The sequence below is a fragment of the Corythoichthys intestinalis genome, chromosome 3 (genome assembly GCF_030265065.1).
Source record: "Corythoichthys intestinalis isolate RoL2023-P3 chromosome 3, ASM3026506v1, whole genome shotgun sequence".
In the NCBI taxonomy this organism is placed as follows: Eukaryota; Metazoa; Chordata; class Actinopteri; order Syngnathiformes; family Syngnathidae; genus Corythoichthys; species Corythoichthys intestinalis.
Window position 1 is genome coordinate 17,807,406 of NC_080397.1, and position 19,703 is coordinate 17,827,108.

Below are 19,703 nucleotides of genomic sequence, written 5' to 3' on the forward strand. Positions count from 1 at the left end.
CAAGCAAACTGGCTGGTATGGCCCCATAGAAGCACCTGGGAACGCATCGAGTCAGGTACAAAGAGACGGTTGGGGGGACAGTTGCCGGGCCGGGGCTCAGTCTGTTGGGCCCGCTCAACCTGGGCTTCAATGTCCAGGGTCACTACTCCTATAACCCGAGAAGTTGGAACGATGGGCACAGGTTCAGCAGAGGACTCCTCGGGAGCATGGAGACGTGACAACGCATCAGCCTTGGTGTTGCTGGAACCAGGTCGGTAAGTAAGGGTGTAATTGAAACGGTCCAGGAATTGTGCCCACCGTGCCTGGCGGGAGCTAAGGCGTTTGGCAGCCCGGATGAAAGTCAGGTTCTTATGATCCGACCAGACAACAACGGGCTCCACGCTGCCCTCTAGCCAGTGGCGCCACTCTTCGAAGGCAGCTACAACAGCAAGCAGCTCCCTATTCCCGATATCATAATTCACCTCCGCCGGCTGCAAACGGCGGGAGAAGAAGGCACAGGGGTGCAGCTTCTGGTCCTCCACTGAACGCTGGGACAAGACTGCCCCTATACCCACATCTGAAGCATCCACCTCGACTATGAACGGCCTGGAAGGGTCAGGATGGAGAAGGACGGGGGCGGTCGTGAAATGTTCCTTGAGGACAGAAAAGGCGGCATCGGCTGCTGGTGACCAGATATAGGGGCGTAGAGTGGAGGTGAGACCAGTGAGGGGGGCGGCTAAGCGGCTGTAGTTCCGAATGAAACGGCGATAAAAGTTAGCAAAGCCTAGGAACCCCTGGAGCTGTTTGCGGGTTGTTGGTCGGGGCCAATTGAGGATAGCTTGTATCTTGCGGGGGTCAGGACGGATGCAGCCACCCTCCACAATGTGCCCAAGGAATTCCACGGAGGGAGCGTGAAAAACGCATTTTTCAGCCTTGATAAAAAGCCTGTTCTCTAAAAGGCGCTGGATGACCAAGCGGACGTGTTGCACATGCTCCTCAAGACTCCGGGAGAACACCAGGATGTCATCCAGGTACAGGACCACAAATACATCCAACATGTCCCTGAGTACGTCATTCATAAGTGCCTGGAAGACAGCAGGGGCATTGGTGAGGCCAAAGGGCATAACCAGGTATTCATAGTGCCCACGGGGGGTCTTAAAGGCTGTCTTCCATTCATCACCTTTCCGGATGCGGACAAGGTGGTATGCATTCCGAAGGTCCAACTTGGTAAACACGGTAGCACCGACGAGGGGTTCGAAATTTGAGCTCATGAGGGGAAGTGGATACTTGTTCTTGATAGTGATGTTGTTGAGCTGTCTGTAATCGATGCATGGCCTCAGATCCCCGCCCTTCTTCTTGACGAAGAAGAAACCGGCCGCCACTGGTGATGTTGATGGGCGTATGAGTCCTTCAGCTAGGCACCCATTAATGTAACTGTCCATAGCTGCTTTCTCAGGTGGAGACAGGTTGTACAGGCGACTGGAGGGAAGTTCTGCACCAGGACGGAGCTCGATGGCACAGTCGTAGGGTCGGTGCGGAGGAAGGGTGCAAGCCCGCTCCCTACTGAAGGCCTCACCTAGGTCATGGTATTCAGAAGGAACCTTGGTGAGGTCAGGTGGAGCAGGGCTGGGTCGTTCGGCTAAGGAAGGTGTCTGAGCGGACCGAAGGCAACGGGCATGGCATGAAATACTCCAGCTTAGAATGCGGCCAGAACGCCAACAGACATGCGGTGTGTGGAGTTCCAACCAAGGTCTGCCCAGGATGAAAGGCGCATCAGGTGAGGCAATAACGTAGGGGCGGATTCTCTCCACGTGATTACCTGAGACAGTGAGCGTGAGAGTCTCACACCGATGAGTAATGGGACTCATGGGACGACCATCCAAAGCGAACGCTGAGAGAGACTCCTCCAGGGGTGTGATAGGGAGTCCAACCTCTAGAGCATAAGAACGGTCAATAAAAGTTTCATCGGCACCTGAATCGATCAGCGCTGGGATGGACAGTGTTCGCTCTTGCCAGGCGAGGGTGACGAGAAATCTGGCTCTACTTGAGTGGGGGTTAGACAAGCGGCTCACACGGAACCCCCGACCGAGTGAGCCTTGTCTTTTGGGGTTCGAGCCGAGGGAGCCCTGGAAGACAGGCTTGGACATGTGTCAACCGAGTGCGTCGAGCTAGCGCAGTACATGCAGAGCCCCTGTAGTCTCCGGTGTTCACGTTCCGCTGGAGTTAAACGGGCCCTTCCCAACTGCATGGGCTCCTCCTCACTAATAGGCTGTGAGGATGCAGGGAAGAGATGAGAAAACTGGTTCTGACTCACTGGTGGTGACGGACGTAGCTTGTTTGCAGCACGACACTGGTGAGCCCTCTCTCGTTTGCGCTCACGGTGACGCTCGTCAAGGGATATGGAGAGGGTGATGAGCTGGTTCAAGGAGGTAGGCCTTTCTCTACCCACCAAGGCGTCCTTTATGGACTCCGCCAGGCCTCTTCGGAACGCGCTGAATAAAGCGGGCGCATTCCATCGGCAGCGTGCAGCGAGGATACGGAATTCTGTGGCGTACTCTGCTACTGAGAGAGAACCCTGCTCAAGGGTAGAAAGGACAGAATCAGCATCCTGCCCAGGGACCTCATGATCAAAAACCATCTTGAATTCCTTGATAAATGCAGCGTAATCCTGCATATAAGGTGCGGAGCCCTCTCGACTAGCCATAACCCAACGACGGGCTTGCCCTGTGGTCAGGTTAGCAATGTAGGCTATGCGAGCTGCGGCAGTGGAATACATGCTTGGTTGTAGCTCGAACACATACTCACACTGCATCAGGAACTCGCGGCAGAGTGTGAAAGAGCCATCATACAGGGCCGGGGCAACGAGGTGGGGCTCACGGGCAGAGGGTGTGTCAGGCGGAGGAACCGTGGCTGGTGGTCCCGAAGGGGGAGAAATCTGGGCGCTGAGAGCAGCAACACGGTCGGTGAGAGTCTGAACCAAAAGGGTGAGTTGGCTAACCTGGGCCTGTTGTTCGGATGCCTGCGCCTGTTGAAGACCTGACACCGCCCGGACCTCCTCCCTCAATCCAGAAAAAAGAGCAGCTGCCTCAGATAGCTGGTGAGAATGTTGCGCCAGCAGCCTGTCCTGGGTCCGATGCGGGTCGGGGGTCGTGGGTCTTCCTGACTGCGACATGCTGGCTGGGTCTTTTGGCCAGAGCTTACTGTTATGTTGGCTGGAGGATGTGACCCAAAAGCGCAGCAGTGAGAAGTCAGTTAACAGAAGCAGCCCGAGGGCGTATTTATTGAACACAAAAAAGAGGGAAAACCGGTGAGAAGCTGTGGCTCTGTAGATTTTCTGGCAGTGCTGGAAAGGCTGGGATGGCTTGGAGTTGCTGTGAGGTTAGGTGAAGCTCTGGCGTTGAATGACGTGCAGACTGGTCTTTTGTAGTGGCAGGCTGTTGATTGTGAAGTGGAGGCAGGTGTGGAGATTGATGACAGGTGTGCACAGCAGAGTCAGTGAGGAGTGGGAGGAGGTGAAGGTGAGTGAGCCGTAACACTTTTCTGGCACCCTCTTAAACTCCGCTTATGTACAATAGTCTCATTTGAGGTCAATGACTTTTTTTTTTTTTTTTTTAAATACCTGTTTAGGTCATCTTTAAAAAAAAAAAAAAAAAATTTAAGTCATTTTATTTTATTTTTCATTGTGAATATGTTGTGCATGGTTCGTCTGTGTCTTTATATCTTTTGTATCTATTGTCTTACTCTTGTCTGGACCGTTGAGTCTGTATATTTTCTTCTCAATACATCCATATCCAATTTTCTAAATGTATCAATGGTGATTTACTTTCCCTGATAAAGCTTTATAATATAATAATAATAACAATAATAATAATATGATAAGCACTTTAATGTCCTCGTGGGTCACATCATGGTTATGGCTTCTCTCAGTGACCAGTGAACACAAAAAACTGTAAATACAAAGTACACTTATAAAATTGACCGTGGAATAGAAGTCATGAAGAATGTTGCCTTTCAAATATTTCGGTGTATGTACAACAATGTAAATGCAATTATATCGAAGGGTTTTGAGAGTGTAATTTAGAATATTTTTTGTCCGAAATGATGACAAACCTGTTTATGAAAAAACTGACTTTTAGCCACATTTTCCAGGGTGTTGTCCAGTTTCCACAATATAAAACCTGCTACAAAATCATAGGCGGAGTTTGACTTTTGCGGCAGGCGGGGGGCAAAACATGTTGATGACCTCGAAACGCTGTGTCAGCAATGAAATTAACTTAAAAGATATATGCTCGGATAGTAGCTTAGCTCATGCCCGTACATACAGGAATCCCAGCTGTGTGTGAGTGCGTGTGTGAGCGCGCGCGTTTTTCTGTCTTACCTCGTGGAGAAGTAAACGCCGCATCCTTTTTGGCTGAATATTCCAGCTACGAACATTTATTATAATACGTTGAAAATGAGCGGGGGTTTTTTTTTTTGGTTCACATCATTTTTTAGGGGAATTCTATATCAGGCTGCTTAGGACAGCTATGCTTTTGGCCATGATCGTCGTCCATTAAATATGGTATGTCCGGTGGAGGCTCTGTTGTACAATTAATGTCTTTAGAGGGGCAAACTGAAACTCAGCTCACCATTTTGGCGGAGCTCTCTGGCGTTTCATGGTCCACATCTTCAATCCTTGGTTCTCGCTCAGTAGTTGTTGTCACTTTTGAAAGCTTAGGTTTGAAAAAATTACATATATCCATCTTGCCTGTTCTGTCCTCAGGTTTTTTTGGGTGGGCTAAGTAAAGCAAATGACCGTCTCTAAGATGCTAGTCACATGGTGTTTGAAAAATAATTTTGACCCATGATAATATTTTTTTTGTTCATTTCATTCATTTTTGTAGTTTGTTCTATTGCTTTATAACTTTTTATAGACAAAGTCTTAATTTTAAATTCATATACTGTCATGGGAAGTCAATTACATGCAATGACATTTTCGGCCACAAGGGGCTGGGAGGCTATACCCTAAACCCCCGCATCCCCCTTAATCTCCGCGTATGTACAAAATGTTTTAGTTACTTACTGTTTTACACCCTCAAAAGTTGTTTTGTCTGCTGCTTTTCAAATATCCCTCAGGAAATCACCACAAGGTAAATAAAACTCAGTTGGGTCAAGGAATTCAAGTCTGTGTAAATGACTTTATTTTGATTGAAAACATGGACATTTAGGAAAGGAAGTGCTGCAACAGTCAGCAGGATTATGAATTCCGATTACAGAAAGATAGCATAGACACTATAGGTTCTTAAATACATGGTCCATGTGGTTGTTGGGATTCCACGAAGGCCGCGGATCATTAATAATACCTTCCGCTCCTCCTCCTCCCCCTTCTCCTGTACATCTTGGCGGGCTTGGTCCTCCTGCTTTGGACCCTCCTGGTTTTTTGAGGAGTCTTCCTTCTCGGAGCCCTTCTAGTCCTCCTCCTGGTCGACTTTTTCCTGGCAGGGGTGGCCCTCCTGCGTCTTCTCCTGGAGTGCGGCCTCCTGGAACGCCCCCTCCTGGATCGCCCACGCTTGGATCCCCCCCTTCTGGAGTGCCCCCTTCTTGGGCGCCCTCTCCTGGAGCGCCCCCTCCTGGAGCGCCTCCTCCTTGCTCTCCTCGCCTGGGACTTCCTCCTCTTCCCCTTCCTCCTCCGTCTCTTGTTTCTCCCTCCCCCCTTGTTAGCCCGCCTTCTGCGACCACTGGGCGGTCTGGGGTTGAGCTTGAAGGAACCGGAAACCCCTTTGCCACGCGTGCGCACGATGACTTTTTTGGCCACCATTCTGCGCAAAGCGAGGCGAATACGGGCTCGGTTCCGGGCGACATCGTAGCCGTGAGCTTTCAGCACCTTCTTAAGGGCCACAAGTGACACGCCGCGTGGAGCGTCGTAGGAAGAGATGGCATTTAGGATGAGGATGGACACCGTGGGGCCGGTCTTCTTCCTCTGTTTCCTTGGAGACGTGGCCCCAAGTGATATCGACATTGTAGAATGTGCCTTCGTTCCAACTAAGTATGCTCAGATACAAATAATAATATTGAGAGAGAGATGTCTCTATTAAATCTTTTGAATTTTTTTTTTTTCTTTTTCTTTTTTAAGTCAGCTGCAAAACCGCAACGAAGCGCGTCTCTGCAGCTCCTGCTATACTCTCCTTTAAAACGTCCTCGTGAGCTATGGAATGCATTTGAAAAAAAGCATTTCATAATGTTTGTTGGGCTTATTTTCTCTCTGTACGTGAAAGTCTGAGAGAGTTTGGAGGCTTTAGTACAAAGTGTTAGGCGTAGTTACGCTACGCGCACACGTGACGCATCACCTTTACGTCATCATTACACATTGAATTCATCAGTTGTCATTAGAGGTGTCCATGTCTCAATATAAGAAGGTAGTAATCATATAACTGATGTACAGATATTTGATATCATGTAAACTTGGTGATTTGTAGATACTGTATTTTGTATTGTTCAATAAATATTGAATGAAATTATAAGTTGTCATGAGAGGTAATTGATTTGATTGTGGAGGGCTGAATTGACGGCAGTACCGTGTAATATAACGCAACTTATTTATATAGGTTGAAAGGTTAACTTAATAAATAGATATTTTAAATCATCCATGCATTTTTTTCTTAACCTCATAAAGATCTGGCCTGGTATGTATAATAACATTTGGTAAAATCTTTGGCCTACATTACCCAAAATGTGTTAAAAAATATTTATAATAATAATTGTGATTTTTTTTTTAATCACTATACTGTATAAATGTCAGAAAAGGATTCAAATTAAATATAAATATATTATGGTAACGTTATGATTATATAAACATTAGAGCAGGGGTGTCCGAACTTTTTGCAAAGGGGGCCAGATTTGGTGTGGTAAAAATTTGCGGGGCCGACCTTGGCTGACGTCCTTTATGTTGAACAATATAGTTAAGCAAATGTTCCAAGCCATTCTGTGTGTCACATTTGCTTTATTATTTTTTAAATGAATAATTTCAACAATCTCGTAACTATCCTTTGTGGTCTTGTCTTTCGACTCTCGGGCTCTTCCAAAATACTGCTGCTGTAAAATTAAACTAGCTTCAAGCTCGCTACGTATCTTCCCTGTAATCTTGTCGTACATGTCAGCGTGTCTTGTTCGGTAATATCGCCTCACATTGAACTCTTAAAGACAACGACTGTCTTTTCGCAAATGAGGTAGACAGTTGTTGTGTATTTTAGTGAAGAAATAGTCCAATTTCCACCTATTCTTGAACCGTCGGCCGTCGCAGTCAACTTTTTGTTGTTGTTGATTGTCGCTATTTTAGATAATTGGGAGTAAAGGGCCACACAGGGTAATGTTGCTTAGAGTGCTGCTGCCTTTTCGTGGGTAAATGAGTAGCAGCATTTAGTGTGTAAGATACTTCATATGCTGATAGCAGTATGCTGACCAATTTATTAAGTCTGTGTGTGGGCCAGACGTTATTGATTTTATGACAGATGCTGGGGGCCGGATGAAACTTGACCACGGGCCGCATTTGGTCACCGGGCCAGACTTTGGACTTCATTAGAGCATTATTGGGGGCCAATGAAATCTAAAGTAACTCTAGACAGTTGAAGCCCTCCCTAAAATATTCTTAAGCCCCCCTAATTTAGTGTTTTATTAAAATATATGAACTAGTCTTTCTAAAAAAATTAGCATATTGTGATAAAGTTCATTATTTTCTGTAATATACTGATAAACATTAGACTTTCATATATTTTAGATTCATTACACAGAACTGAAGTACAGGCTGTCCATAATGTCTCTTTACCATTTCAAAAATGTATTAAAAATGCAATTGATTAGATATTTTATTGAGCTTTGTTCTATTGTATTCAGCGTTAATTGAAGTTTTTTTTTTTTACCTCTTTTAATACACTTCTACATGGGCACCATTAGTTGCACGAAGCACATCAAGACGGTACTCGATTTCTGTCATGTTCGCTGTAGCATGGCCTCATCAATTGTGGCAATGGCATCAGTAATCCTTCACTTAAGGTCAGTAATGTCCCTGATCTTTGTTCGATACACGATATCTTTAACATAGCCCCATAGAAAGAAGTCCAGGGGAGTAATACCTGGTGAACGTGGCGGCCAAGGAATTAGCACATCATTTCCAATCCATCGATCTGGAAATGTTTGATTGAGGAACCCACGAACATGCTGCCCCCAATGTGGTGGTGCACATTGCTGAAAAATGATGGTTGGTTGAAGGTCATTCAGTTGGGGTGCCACATATTCAGTTAAAAGGTCAAGGTAAACATTTGCAGAAATTGATGTCTCCATGAAGAAAAATGTTTGTAAGCGTAAGATCGAAAGTTCTTGTGTAGGACCTTGTGCACTGTTGAACACGGTAGCTGTAAATTTTTGGCAGCAGTACGGATGGACGTTGTGGGAGAACGAGAAAAGGATTGTCTTACACGTTCGATGTTTTAATTAGATGTTCTTGTTTGCCCACTCTTTTTATCTAACCATAAATCACCATAAATTTCTTGTGCCATGCACGAATTGACGGACATGATGGTGGATCTCTTCCATACTTAGTTCTGTAGTTTTGCTGAGTCTTCCTATCCGATTTTGTTTCAATAAACAATGAGACACAGTGTAATTAAAAAAAAAAAAATAAACACTGAATACAATAGAACAAATCTGAATAAAATATCTAATCAATTGCATTTTTAATACATTTTTAAATGGTAAAGAGACTTTATGGACACCCTGTAGTTCAAGCCTTTTATTGTTTTAAAATTGATGATTTTGGCAAAAAAGTCAAGAAAAAACAAGACACAAGAAAGTACACAAGAAAGCCGGCCTATCTCATCAGACCATAGGACATGGTTCCAATAATCCGTTGTTTGCTTTGTTGACATCTCATCAGCAAACTGTTTGCGGGCTTTTTTGTGTACCGTCTTCAGAAGAGGCTTCCTCCTGGGGTGACAGCCATGCACACCAATTTGATGTAGAGTGCGGCGTATGGTCTGAGCACTAACAGGCTGACCCCCCACCTCTTCAATCTCCGCAGCAATGCTGATAGCACTCTTGTAATGAGTCACATGACATTTTGGAGGGAACATGACAAGCAGTACCCAATTTGGACATTTAGGGATGTACGTTTTTTCATAGAGGTGTACTCACTTTTGTTGCAAAGTGTTTAGATATTAATGGCTATATTTTGAGTTATTTTGAGGGGAAAATAAATTAGCTCTATTATATAAGCTGCACACAGACTACTTTTCATTGTGTCAAAGTGTCATTTTGTCAGTGCTGTCCCATGAAAAGATATACTTAAATATCTGCAGAAATGCGAGGGGTGTACTCACTTTTGTGATACACTGTAAATGGAATGTGTCCAACAACATTCACACAACTCTGTTACCATTACCTTTTCATCATGGTAGAAGAAAGCAGTCAGTCACATGATATGGTGGACTTGACATCATCAGTTTTCCAAAAGAATGGGTCAAGCAATTTTTGTCCTCACATCAATATTTCAATTTAGATGTCTCACTACCTCATGAAGCCCCTTTATGCATATATACTGCTGGTCAAAAGTATTGGCACCCCGGAGAAAAAAAAAATTAAATCATTATTTTACTAGGGCTGTCAAACGATTAAAATTTTTAATCGAGTTAATTACAGCTTAAAAATTAATTAATCGTAATTAATCGCAATTAATCGCAATTCAAACCATCTATAAAATATGCCATATTCTTCTGTAAATTAAATATATATATTCTGTAAAATGAATTGTTGGAATGGAAAGATAAGACACAAGATGGATATATACATTCAACATACGGTACATAAGGACTGTAGTGGGCATTTCACTCTACTGTCATTTAAATCTGTCTATGCTGTCCTCACTCCGAAGCGTCTACTTTTTCCAAAGCTAGACAGCTAGTGAACGACGCCTTAATAATCAGACTTCTTCATTTTTCATCTAATTTATTAACAAAATGGCCTCAAACTTTTGTCCTCTTTAGACCGTAGTGAAACTACAAAAAAAAAGTACACAAGCATTGCATTAGCAACAACGTTAGCTTAGCACGCTATACAGGTTCACTAAACATAAACAAAAAGCGTCTCATACAAAAAATATAACATTTCGCTTACTAACAAAACATGTACATTCTTTACAACAACCATACTTACGGACAAATCTTGTCCAAGGATCAAATAAGTACAACATTACAACGTAGGCGTCAGCACGAGATGTCATGCAGCCATATTGAACTGGCAAGAAAGCAATAAACCATATCGCAAAGCGACCACAAGAGTTCGCTGTTAGACAGCACAAAAAACCTTGCTGTAAAACTTACCAAAAGGCAGAATACTGTCTGAGCGGGACATGTGCGTTAATTGCGTCAAATATTTTAACGTGATTAATTAAAAAAATTAATTAACGCCCGTTAACGCGATAATTTTGACAGCCCTACATTTTACACAAAATTCCAAAAATGAGCTGGACAAAAGTATTGGCACCCTCAGCCTAATACTTGCTGGCACAACTTTTAGACAAAATAACTGCGAACAACCGCAGTTTCTGACCACTTTATAAGTCTCCAGTGCTTTCTCTTAAACCATTTTCTAATGCTTTTGAAGTGTGTTTTGGGTCATTGTCCTGCTGGAAGACCCATGACCTCTGAGGGAGACCCAGCTTTCTCACACTGGGCCCTAAATTATTATTATTATTATAAGTTTATTGGTAGTCTTCAGACTTCATAATGCCATGCACACGGTCAAGCAGTCCAGTGCCAGAGGCAGCAAAGAAACATCAAAACATCAGGGAAACTCCGCCATGTTTAACTGTGTGGACCGTGTTTCTTTCTTTGAAGGCCTTGGTTTTTTCCTGTAAACTGTATGTTGATGCCTTTTCCCCAAAAGCTCTACTTTTGTCTCACCTGACCATAGAACATTCTTCCAAAACGTTTTTGGCTTTCTCAGGGTAAGTTTAGGCAAATTCCAGCCTGGCTTTTTTATGTCACTGGCTCAGAAGTGGGGTCTTCCCAGGTATCCTACCATAGAGTCCCTTTTCATTCAGACGCCGACGGATAATATGGGTTGACACTGTTGTACCCTCGGACTGCGGGATAGCTTGAACTTGTTTGGATGTTAGTCAAGGTTCTTTATCCACCATCTGCACAATCTTTCGTTAAAATCTCTCATCAATTTGTCTTTTCCGTCCACATCTAGGGAGGTTAGCCACAGTGCCATGGGCTTTACACTAGCTGGTGACACTGCACACAGTAGGAACATTCAGGTCTTTGGAGATGGACTTGTAGCCTTGAGATTGCCCATGCTTCCTCACAATTTTGCTTCTCAAGTCCTCAGACAGTTATTTAGTTTTCTTTCATTTCTCCATGCTCAGTGTGGTACACACAAGGACACAGGTTGTGTCAACTTTAATCCATTTTAACTGGCTGGATGTGTGTTTTAGTTATTGCCACCACCTGTTATGTGCCACAGTTAAGTAACAGCACCTGTTACTTAAATGTGGAACATAAAAGGTGCTGTTAATTACACAAATTAGAGAAGCATCACATGATTTTTTTTTAAAGGGTGCCAATACTTTTGTCCAGCCCATTTTTGGAGTTTTTTGTAAAATGATAATGATTTTTTCCCTCCTATTCTCTTTTGTGTTTTTTTCATTGCAGCTAAATAAATAAAGATATTACCGTATTTTTTGGACTATAAGTCACACGTGAGTATAAGTCGCATCAGCCATAAAATGTCCAACGAAGAGGGAAAAAACATATATAAGTCGCACCGGAGTATAAGTCGCATTTTTGGGGGAAATTTACTTGATAAAATCCAACACATAGAACAGATATGCCATCTTGAAAGGCAATTTAATATAAAAATGCAATAGAGAACAACATGCTGAATAAGTGTACAGTATGATGTTACATGATGCATGAACAACAAAATGCGAATATACTGTCCTCACCAGGACGCTACGGCTCGGTCCTGGCTTTACAGCGAGCTAAACTCCCAAATGACGATGCCGGATGTCCGTATAATGTGCTGAATCAATTTCGTCCTCGATACCAAACAGGTTCGCATCAACGTAAATAAATGATAATTAGGTGCTATTACAGCATGACACAAACGGTTAGCATGCGTTCGCTAACATTAGCACATTGTTCAAACAACCACACAACTGGCTCGAAGTGTCCGATCGCGGGTGGGAAACACACGACAACAGAAAAGATGATATACACAGGCGTTGCCTCTGTAGAGATATTTTACAAGAATAAACAATGAACGTAGGTTCGCAGCCGTGTCTTTCTCTCTCGCCCACTTGCTTTGAGACGCTGCATAGCTGTCCGTCTTCTTCTGGCGTGTGAGCGCTCTTCTTTGCGTAAACAAGTGCGAGTGCGCCCCCACTTGGGTGTGAAAGCGCCACAAACTAAAAGCATGCATTTCAATATAAAAAAGTTGATAAAACAATTGAACACACATTGTCAAAGGCAGAACGCGAACATGGCTATAGCTATTAAGAGTTATTCAGATAACTACAGTATAGCATAAAGAAAATGCTAACAAGTTTACCAAACCATCAGTGTCACTCCAAAACACCAAAATACCATGTGAGATGATATCAGAATGTGTTAATAATTTCACACATAAGCTGCTGAGTATAAGTCGCACCCCCAGCCAAACTATGATAAAACTGCGACTTATAGTCCGGAAAATATGGTACTACCAAAGCATTTGTAATTGCAATCATTTTCTGGGAGAAATTGAGCATTATCTGACAGAATTGCAGGGGTGCCAATATTTTTGGCCAGCAGTGTAATCAGAATTTCACAAGTATTTTTTTTTCTTTACTTATTTGCATAAGGGGCGGATCTAGAATAATATTTATGGAGTGGCAAAAGTGGGGAAGGAACTTTTTGAGGGCTGGCAAATATTTCATGATAGTGTAATACATTATCGATTCTTCAGAAAATCGCGATATTCTGCAAACATTCGACTCAAGGGTCTTCGATCAATTTATACGAAATTATGAACACATTTAACGCAAGCTGTTCTAATTTACCGAGAGCAACAAAGATATACTAATCAGTTTTGATGTGTACGACATTTGTGTTGATGAAAAATATTCAACAAAACGGGATATTGACATTATAATCGTTTTTTATTTTAATCGATTTAGGCTCAATTGTGCTTAACACATTCATGTAGAGTGAGGAAATCAAATATTTGAACACCATGCGATTTTGCAAGTTCTCCTACTTGGTGGGTTTGAAATTCTCATGGTAGGTGCTTGTCCACTGTGAGAGACAATCTAAAGAAATAAAAAAATCCAGAAATCATAGTGTATGTTTTTTTTAACAATTTATTTGGTTCATACTGCTGCAAATAAGTATTTGAACACCTATTACTAGAATTGTGAGCCTCAAAGACTTGTTAGTCGCCTTTAAAAAGTCCAACGAATAAGTGGAGTGGAGGTACACTTCTTGAGTGTGCCTTTTTTACCTATTTGAGACAGTTAGCTGAAAATAAACACATGTCCACCCCATACAGTCAGGAAGACTCCAATTCCTAACACGGTCAAGACCAAAGAGCTGTCCAAAGGCACCAGAGACAGAATCGTAGCACTCTACAAGGCTGGAAAGGGTTGTGGGGCAATTGCCAAGCAGCTTGGTGATATAAGATCCGCCATTGGAACCTGAAAAATGCTGGGACCACCATTTCCAAGGTTACTGCTAGTTATACATTAAGACTTAATGTTTTTAAATCGATCATGGAACGGAAGGAAACCAGCACATGTCCTGGCCGGTTGTCAGTTTGCTAATGTCCATTTAGATGATCCAGAGGAGTCACAGGAGAAAGTCATCAGGTCATATAAGATTAAAATGTAACTTTTTTATCTTAATTTCACTCATTGTGTCATATTGTAAGAATGATGAGTAGCATCCCAAGAACACCATCCCTACTGTGAACCATGGAGGTGGTAGCATCATGCTTTCAGGGTGTTTTTCTGCACATGGGACTGGACGACCACACTGTATTAAGGACAGGATTACCTGGGCCATGTATTGTGAGATTTTGGAGAATAATTGCTTTCCTTCAGTTAGAGCATTGAAAATGGGTCGTGACCGGGTCTTTCAACATGACAATGGCCTTAAGCAGACAGCCAGAATTACCAAGGAGTGGCTTCGTAAAAAGCATGTCAAGGTTCTGGAGGGGCCTAGCCTGTCTCCAAACCCAACAGAAAATCTTTGGGGGAAGCTCAAACTCCATATGTCTCACTGATAGCCCAGAAACCTGATTGATCTAGAAACGATCTGTGTGGAGCAGTGGTGCAAAATCCTTGCTGCTGTCTGTACAAACCTGGTGAAAAGTTACAGGAAACGTTTGACCTCTGTAATTGTAATCAAAAGCTACTGTACCAAATATTAACACTGATTTCTCTCAGGTATTCAAATACTTATTTGCAGCAGTATAATCCAACTAAATGGTTAAAAAAATCATCCACTGTGATTTCGGGATATTTTTTTAGAATGTCTCTCACAGTGGAAAAACACCTACAATGAACATTTCAAACCAACCCATCATTTCTAAGTGGGAGAACTTGCGAAATCGCAGGGTGTTCAAATACTTATTTTTGTCACTCCACATTGATTACATTTTACACCCCTAGTGTCAACATATGGCAGATGTACAAACATACTGAATCCGTTTGCTAAGAAACTGTATGTGTAAACACTACAAAAAGGCTCAACTGACATTTTTGGATAATTACTATTATTATAAGGATCCCGACTTCCTTATGTAACCGGTGTTCTACCAAAATATCCTACATCGGCGAAACGTCTACATTAGTCGAATTTGACACCTAAAGTACTACCGTGCGCTCTAAACTTGTTTTGTTTAGATGCATACAGGAATAAGGTACTAAAAAAATGCCTGCAGAAAATACTTAAATGTAGTTATATCAAATAAGGACGATTTAAACACGCTACATGACTAATGTGGTCAACTGCTTCAAAGCTAACACAAAAAAACACAATGGTTAAAAGTATGAGAGGGTAATACATGCAAAAAGTATCTTTGAGGCTGTGAAAAGGTTCTAAATAACTAAATAAAAACAAAAATAGTGAGTAATCGCCGCCTCTAACCGATGTGCGCATGCGTGTGAATGCATGCGCAAGCGCCCTGAGCATTGTTTAGGACGTTTCGCCGCGTAGTAAGGAATGGCCGAACACCTGTCTGCATGGAACTGTGCCATATAATGCGATCCGTCCCCGTCGTCAAGGTCAGGACCCGAACCCAGCACGGCTGGAGCGCAAGCGTACCGCTAGGCTGAGAGCCCAGGCTGGCATCTCTGGTCACCAGCACCCTCTCTTGAAGGCATCAGGAGGGAGGTTTCCTACACGACGCACACAACAGGCCTGCGTGAACTAGTTACACTTACAATTGAGGTCTTATATACACAATGGAAAATTATAGCATTTGCCATCATTTCAATGGTTTGTAAAGGGAAACACCGAGGAGAACAGCGTTAAGGTGTCTATATCAGTTGTCTATAACAGTTGAATTCGACGGCATGTCGCCTTGTTCTTCAGCAAAATGTTTCACAAATTTATCTAAATGCAAAGCTTTTATTGTTTCAGCTCATTAAAAACATCCTGGCATGGTTCCAAATAAATTTTACCCTTATACCCTTGCTTTTTAAAAAATATATAATTTGCTATCTGCATCACCTCAACAGTCAATTGGACTCTAGGTCCTTGAGCAGGGGTGGGCAAAATATTCTACAATCGGCCGCAGTGGGTGCGTGTTTCCCTTCCAACCCATCAAGAGGAAAATTTTCACCAATCTGGGGTCTTGTGAGCACAATCGGTTGATCACAGGTTCTTATTTGAGCAGAAACCTCATTGGTTAACCTGTCTGTGCTGGATCAAATGGAACAAAGACCAGGACCCACCATGGCCCTTGAGGACCGATCTGTCCACCTCTGTCTTAAAGGCCACAGCTAATCTGCTGCGTTCACTGCAGTTGTATATTACACTCAGAAATGCCAAAATGACCAGTTTTTTTTTTTTTAATGGTGCCAACTGGGGTGGCAAATGAATGGTAAGCCTGTCTTTCAGGTTAGCAGCTCCCACTCCATACCATCCTGGTGAATCCGCCCACTCTCTGCTGACTACGAGAACAAACTTTTACCTGCAAGGCTGCAACCTTGATGCCGCGATAACATAATTGTGTAATAAAAAAATATTCCATCAATTTGAAACATGAGCTAATGAAGCCTTTGTCATTTATTAGCCATTTATGAAGAAGATAGAGCAGGAAATCAAAATTTTGAGGGCTGATTTTGTGCTCAATTCTGGATAATCCATAAAACAGCTAAATATGGTCAAAAAAGCTGAGTGCAAAGCATTAACGGACAGTTAGAGAGTAGTTTGTTCACAAAGAGTAGTCTAAAATATGGCTGGAAAATTCTAAATTCTGGTTGCTTAAGGTGTAATGAAGATTGTGTTGACACTCGTAAATGTTGGTTTTCTCCAGTTTTATTGATCACATGCTATGTCAAAGGGGTTACATATAGTAAAAGCTAAATAATGATATATAATGATAGCCACAGCAAATTTAGAGGTAACATGTTGAAGGAAAAAAAGAAAAATGGTAATTATTAAATAAAGGAATTCCATCCATGAGCTTTTGAATGTACTCCACTTCGGCCTCCTCCTCCTCCTTCAGCTCATCGTGAACGACTTCTCCTGCGTCTGTACCTCCTCCTCCTCCTCCTGCCTCTCCTCCGCCTTCTTCTCCCGTACCTTCTTCGCCTTCTCCTCCTGGGATACCTTCTCCTTCGCCTTCTCCTCCTCCCGGAGTACCTTCTCCTCCGCCTTCTCCTCCTCCCGGAATATCTTCTTCTACGCCTTCTCCTCCTCCCGGAATATCTTCTTCTACGCCTTCTCCTCCTCCTGGAATACCTCCTTCTTCTTCTCCTCCTCCTCCTCCACCTTGAATACCTCCTTCTCCTCCTCCTCCTAGAATACCTCCTCCTTCTTCTTCTCCTCCTCCTCCTCCCAGAATACCTCCTCCTTCTCCTCCTTCTCCTCCTCCTGCCAGAATACCTTCTCCTTCTCCTCCTTCTCCTCCAAGACCTCCTCCTCCTTCTTCTCCTTCTCCTCCAAGACCTCCTCCTCCTCCTCCTTCTCCTCCAAGACCTCCTCCTCCTTCTTCTCCTCCTATAGGACCTCCTCCTCCTTCTCCTCCGTCTCCTGTAGGACCTTCTCCTTCTTCTCCTTCTCCTGTAGGAATACCTCCTCCTTCTCCTCCTCCTCCTGTAGGACCTCCTCCTCCTTCTCCTTCTCCTTCTTCTCCTGTAGGACCTTCTTCTCCTTCTCCTTCTTCTCCTGTAGGACCTCCTCCGTCTCCTCCTCCTCCTCCTAAAAGAATACCTTCTTCTCCTCCTCCTTCTCCTAAAAGAATACCTCCTTCGTCTCCTCCTCCTTCTCCTAAGAGAATACCTGCCTCTCCTCCTAACATACCTCCTTCTTCTCCTCCTCCTCATAGAATACCTCCTCCTTCGCCTTCTTCTCCTCCTCCTCATAGAATACCGCTGTCTTCTCCTCCTTCTCCACCTCATAGAATACCTCCTCCTTCTCCTCCTCCTTCTCCTCATAGAATACCTCTTCCTCCTCCTTCTCCTCAAAGAATACCTCCTCCTCTTTCTCATCCTCCTCCTCCAAACTGACATCCTTCGTCTCCTTCTTCTCCTCAAAGACATCCTTCTCCTCCTTCTCCTCCTTCTCGCGGACATTGTCCTCCTCCTTCTTCCCAGGGATCTCATCCTCCTTCGCCTCCTCCACCGCCTCCGTCCGTATCTTCTCCGTCTCCTCTTTCTGATTCCCACTTTAATCCTCCGTCCTCTCTTCATCCAGTATCGGCGGCGGTAGTGGTTTAGCCGGAACAGACCGCGCCCCGCCGTGCCTGTGCCTCTCAGGAGGTACCTTCTTGACACAAGTTTGCGTAGCGCTAGGCGTAGCCGCCCTTTATTGCGCCCCACGTCGTAGCCATTGGATTTTAGGACCCTCTTGAGGCTGACCATGGATACGCCGGAGGGACCCCCGTAGGTGGAGATGCTGTTCATGATGAGGTTGGACAGCGGGGCGCCCCCCCTCTTCCTGGATCTCCTCCTCGGGGTTTGGCGTCTGAGTGACATTGGTGCTCTCTTTTCCTGACTCGGGTTGAGCGAGGTCAGGGAAGAGTTGTGAGTCTGACTTTCGTCTCTACACATGTGCAGATATTTCAAATCTTCATCACGTCTAACTCGGATGGTGAGCTCCGAGACCATACCTAACCTCTCAAATTTCTCCCGGTAAACACTCCTTTAAGTCAAACTAGAAAAGCCGTTGGATGGATTTGAAAAAAGGACGACTTGCGGGGATTTAAGCGCTCTGTACGTACATATTTTAAAGACATTCAAGCTTTGGGGTCAAAGCGTGATGCGCAATTACGCAAGGGGCGCCGGTGACGAGTGATTTGAGGTGATTTGAGATCATCGTCATCATTACGACATACAGTGCTGTCATCTGTCTGATATATACCGGCGCTCAATGTCATTTTAGCTCATCCCCGCCTTTTCCGACGGACTAGGGTTGCTGTATTCAAAAGAAATACGTCACAGATTCTAGCGAAGCAAAGCGATTACAACGAAAACGTCATCTGTGTGATTGCAGCTCGAGATCTAGATCTGTATATTTTGCAAGCTTGGCATTTTTTTTTAAGCCCAAAGCAAGTAATTTACAATAAAAATGTACAATAATGTGCACGTTTCAGTATTGCGTGTTTACTCCATGAGAGTAAAGTAAATATGTATATAAAGTAAAGAGTTTCTAAATGCATTTAGAAAATTTCAAGTTTAAAGTGTAGTATTATTATACCGTTATTTAGTTGCCTATACCAATATTTGAAATATTTTATGAAACACTTGTAATGGAAAACATAAATAAATGCGATTGCAAGAGTACAAGAAATAAACAGATCTATAAATTATTTCTTTGCACGTTTGAATGAAAATGATTCACCAATTATGTCTATTATTTAAATGCGGGATTCCATTGCGCCAACACACACACTTCGTAGATGATTTGGCTGGTGCGCAAAACACTTTGCATAAAGAGACAAAAACAATTTTCATTATATTTTAATTGGTCCTTTTTAAACACATCTGCAAAAAGCCGGATTTCTCACATATCGGATTAGATCAAATTTCAATATTTATGTTTGAAGTGTGCTTCTATTAGTCGGTTTGGGAAAAAAATATTGCTTACCAAGATACATTGCATCCAAACCTGTTTAAATTACACTCGTGGGACTAAAGTTCATTTGATAAAAACAAAAAACAAAAAATCGTTTGAATTTTCTGTACGAGACGTCATGGCAGCTCATCCGCGCAGCAATATTTAACCCATCATGGCCGAGAAGGTAACGTGGCGTCGTGTAGAGGTAGGGGTGTGACAAAATATCGAAATGGTGATATATCGTGATACTTTGTATCACAAAAGGTCGATATGTTCCTGCCAAGAATTGAGATATCGTTTTAAAAAGGTGTCAATGTCTAAAAAAAATAAACAGGAACCACAAGTTGCTACCAAAATCTTCCACTATAATAGTGTCTCACTTAATAAGGCTGCATTGACGACAGCGGTGTTAGCAGGATGCCGGGTATG

General features: G+C 43.3%; 1 protein-coding gene across 1 annotated transcript; it reads right to left on the bottom strand.

The window, feature by feature from the left end:
* Positions 1–5,311: 5,311 nt before the first annotated feature.
* Positions 5,312–7,948, bottom strand: LOC130913091 (protamine-like protein). The gene is made up of 2 exons (XM_057831404.1): positions 7,903–7,948; positions 5,312–6,000 (listed from the first exon to the last, which is right to left on the bottom strand). The coding sequence occupies exons 1-2, from the start codon at positions 7,946–7,948 to the stop codon at positions 5,312–5,314; spliced, it is 735 nt and encodes a 244-aa protein (XP_057687387.1).
* Positions 7,949–19,703: the final 11,755 nt, after the last annotated feature.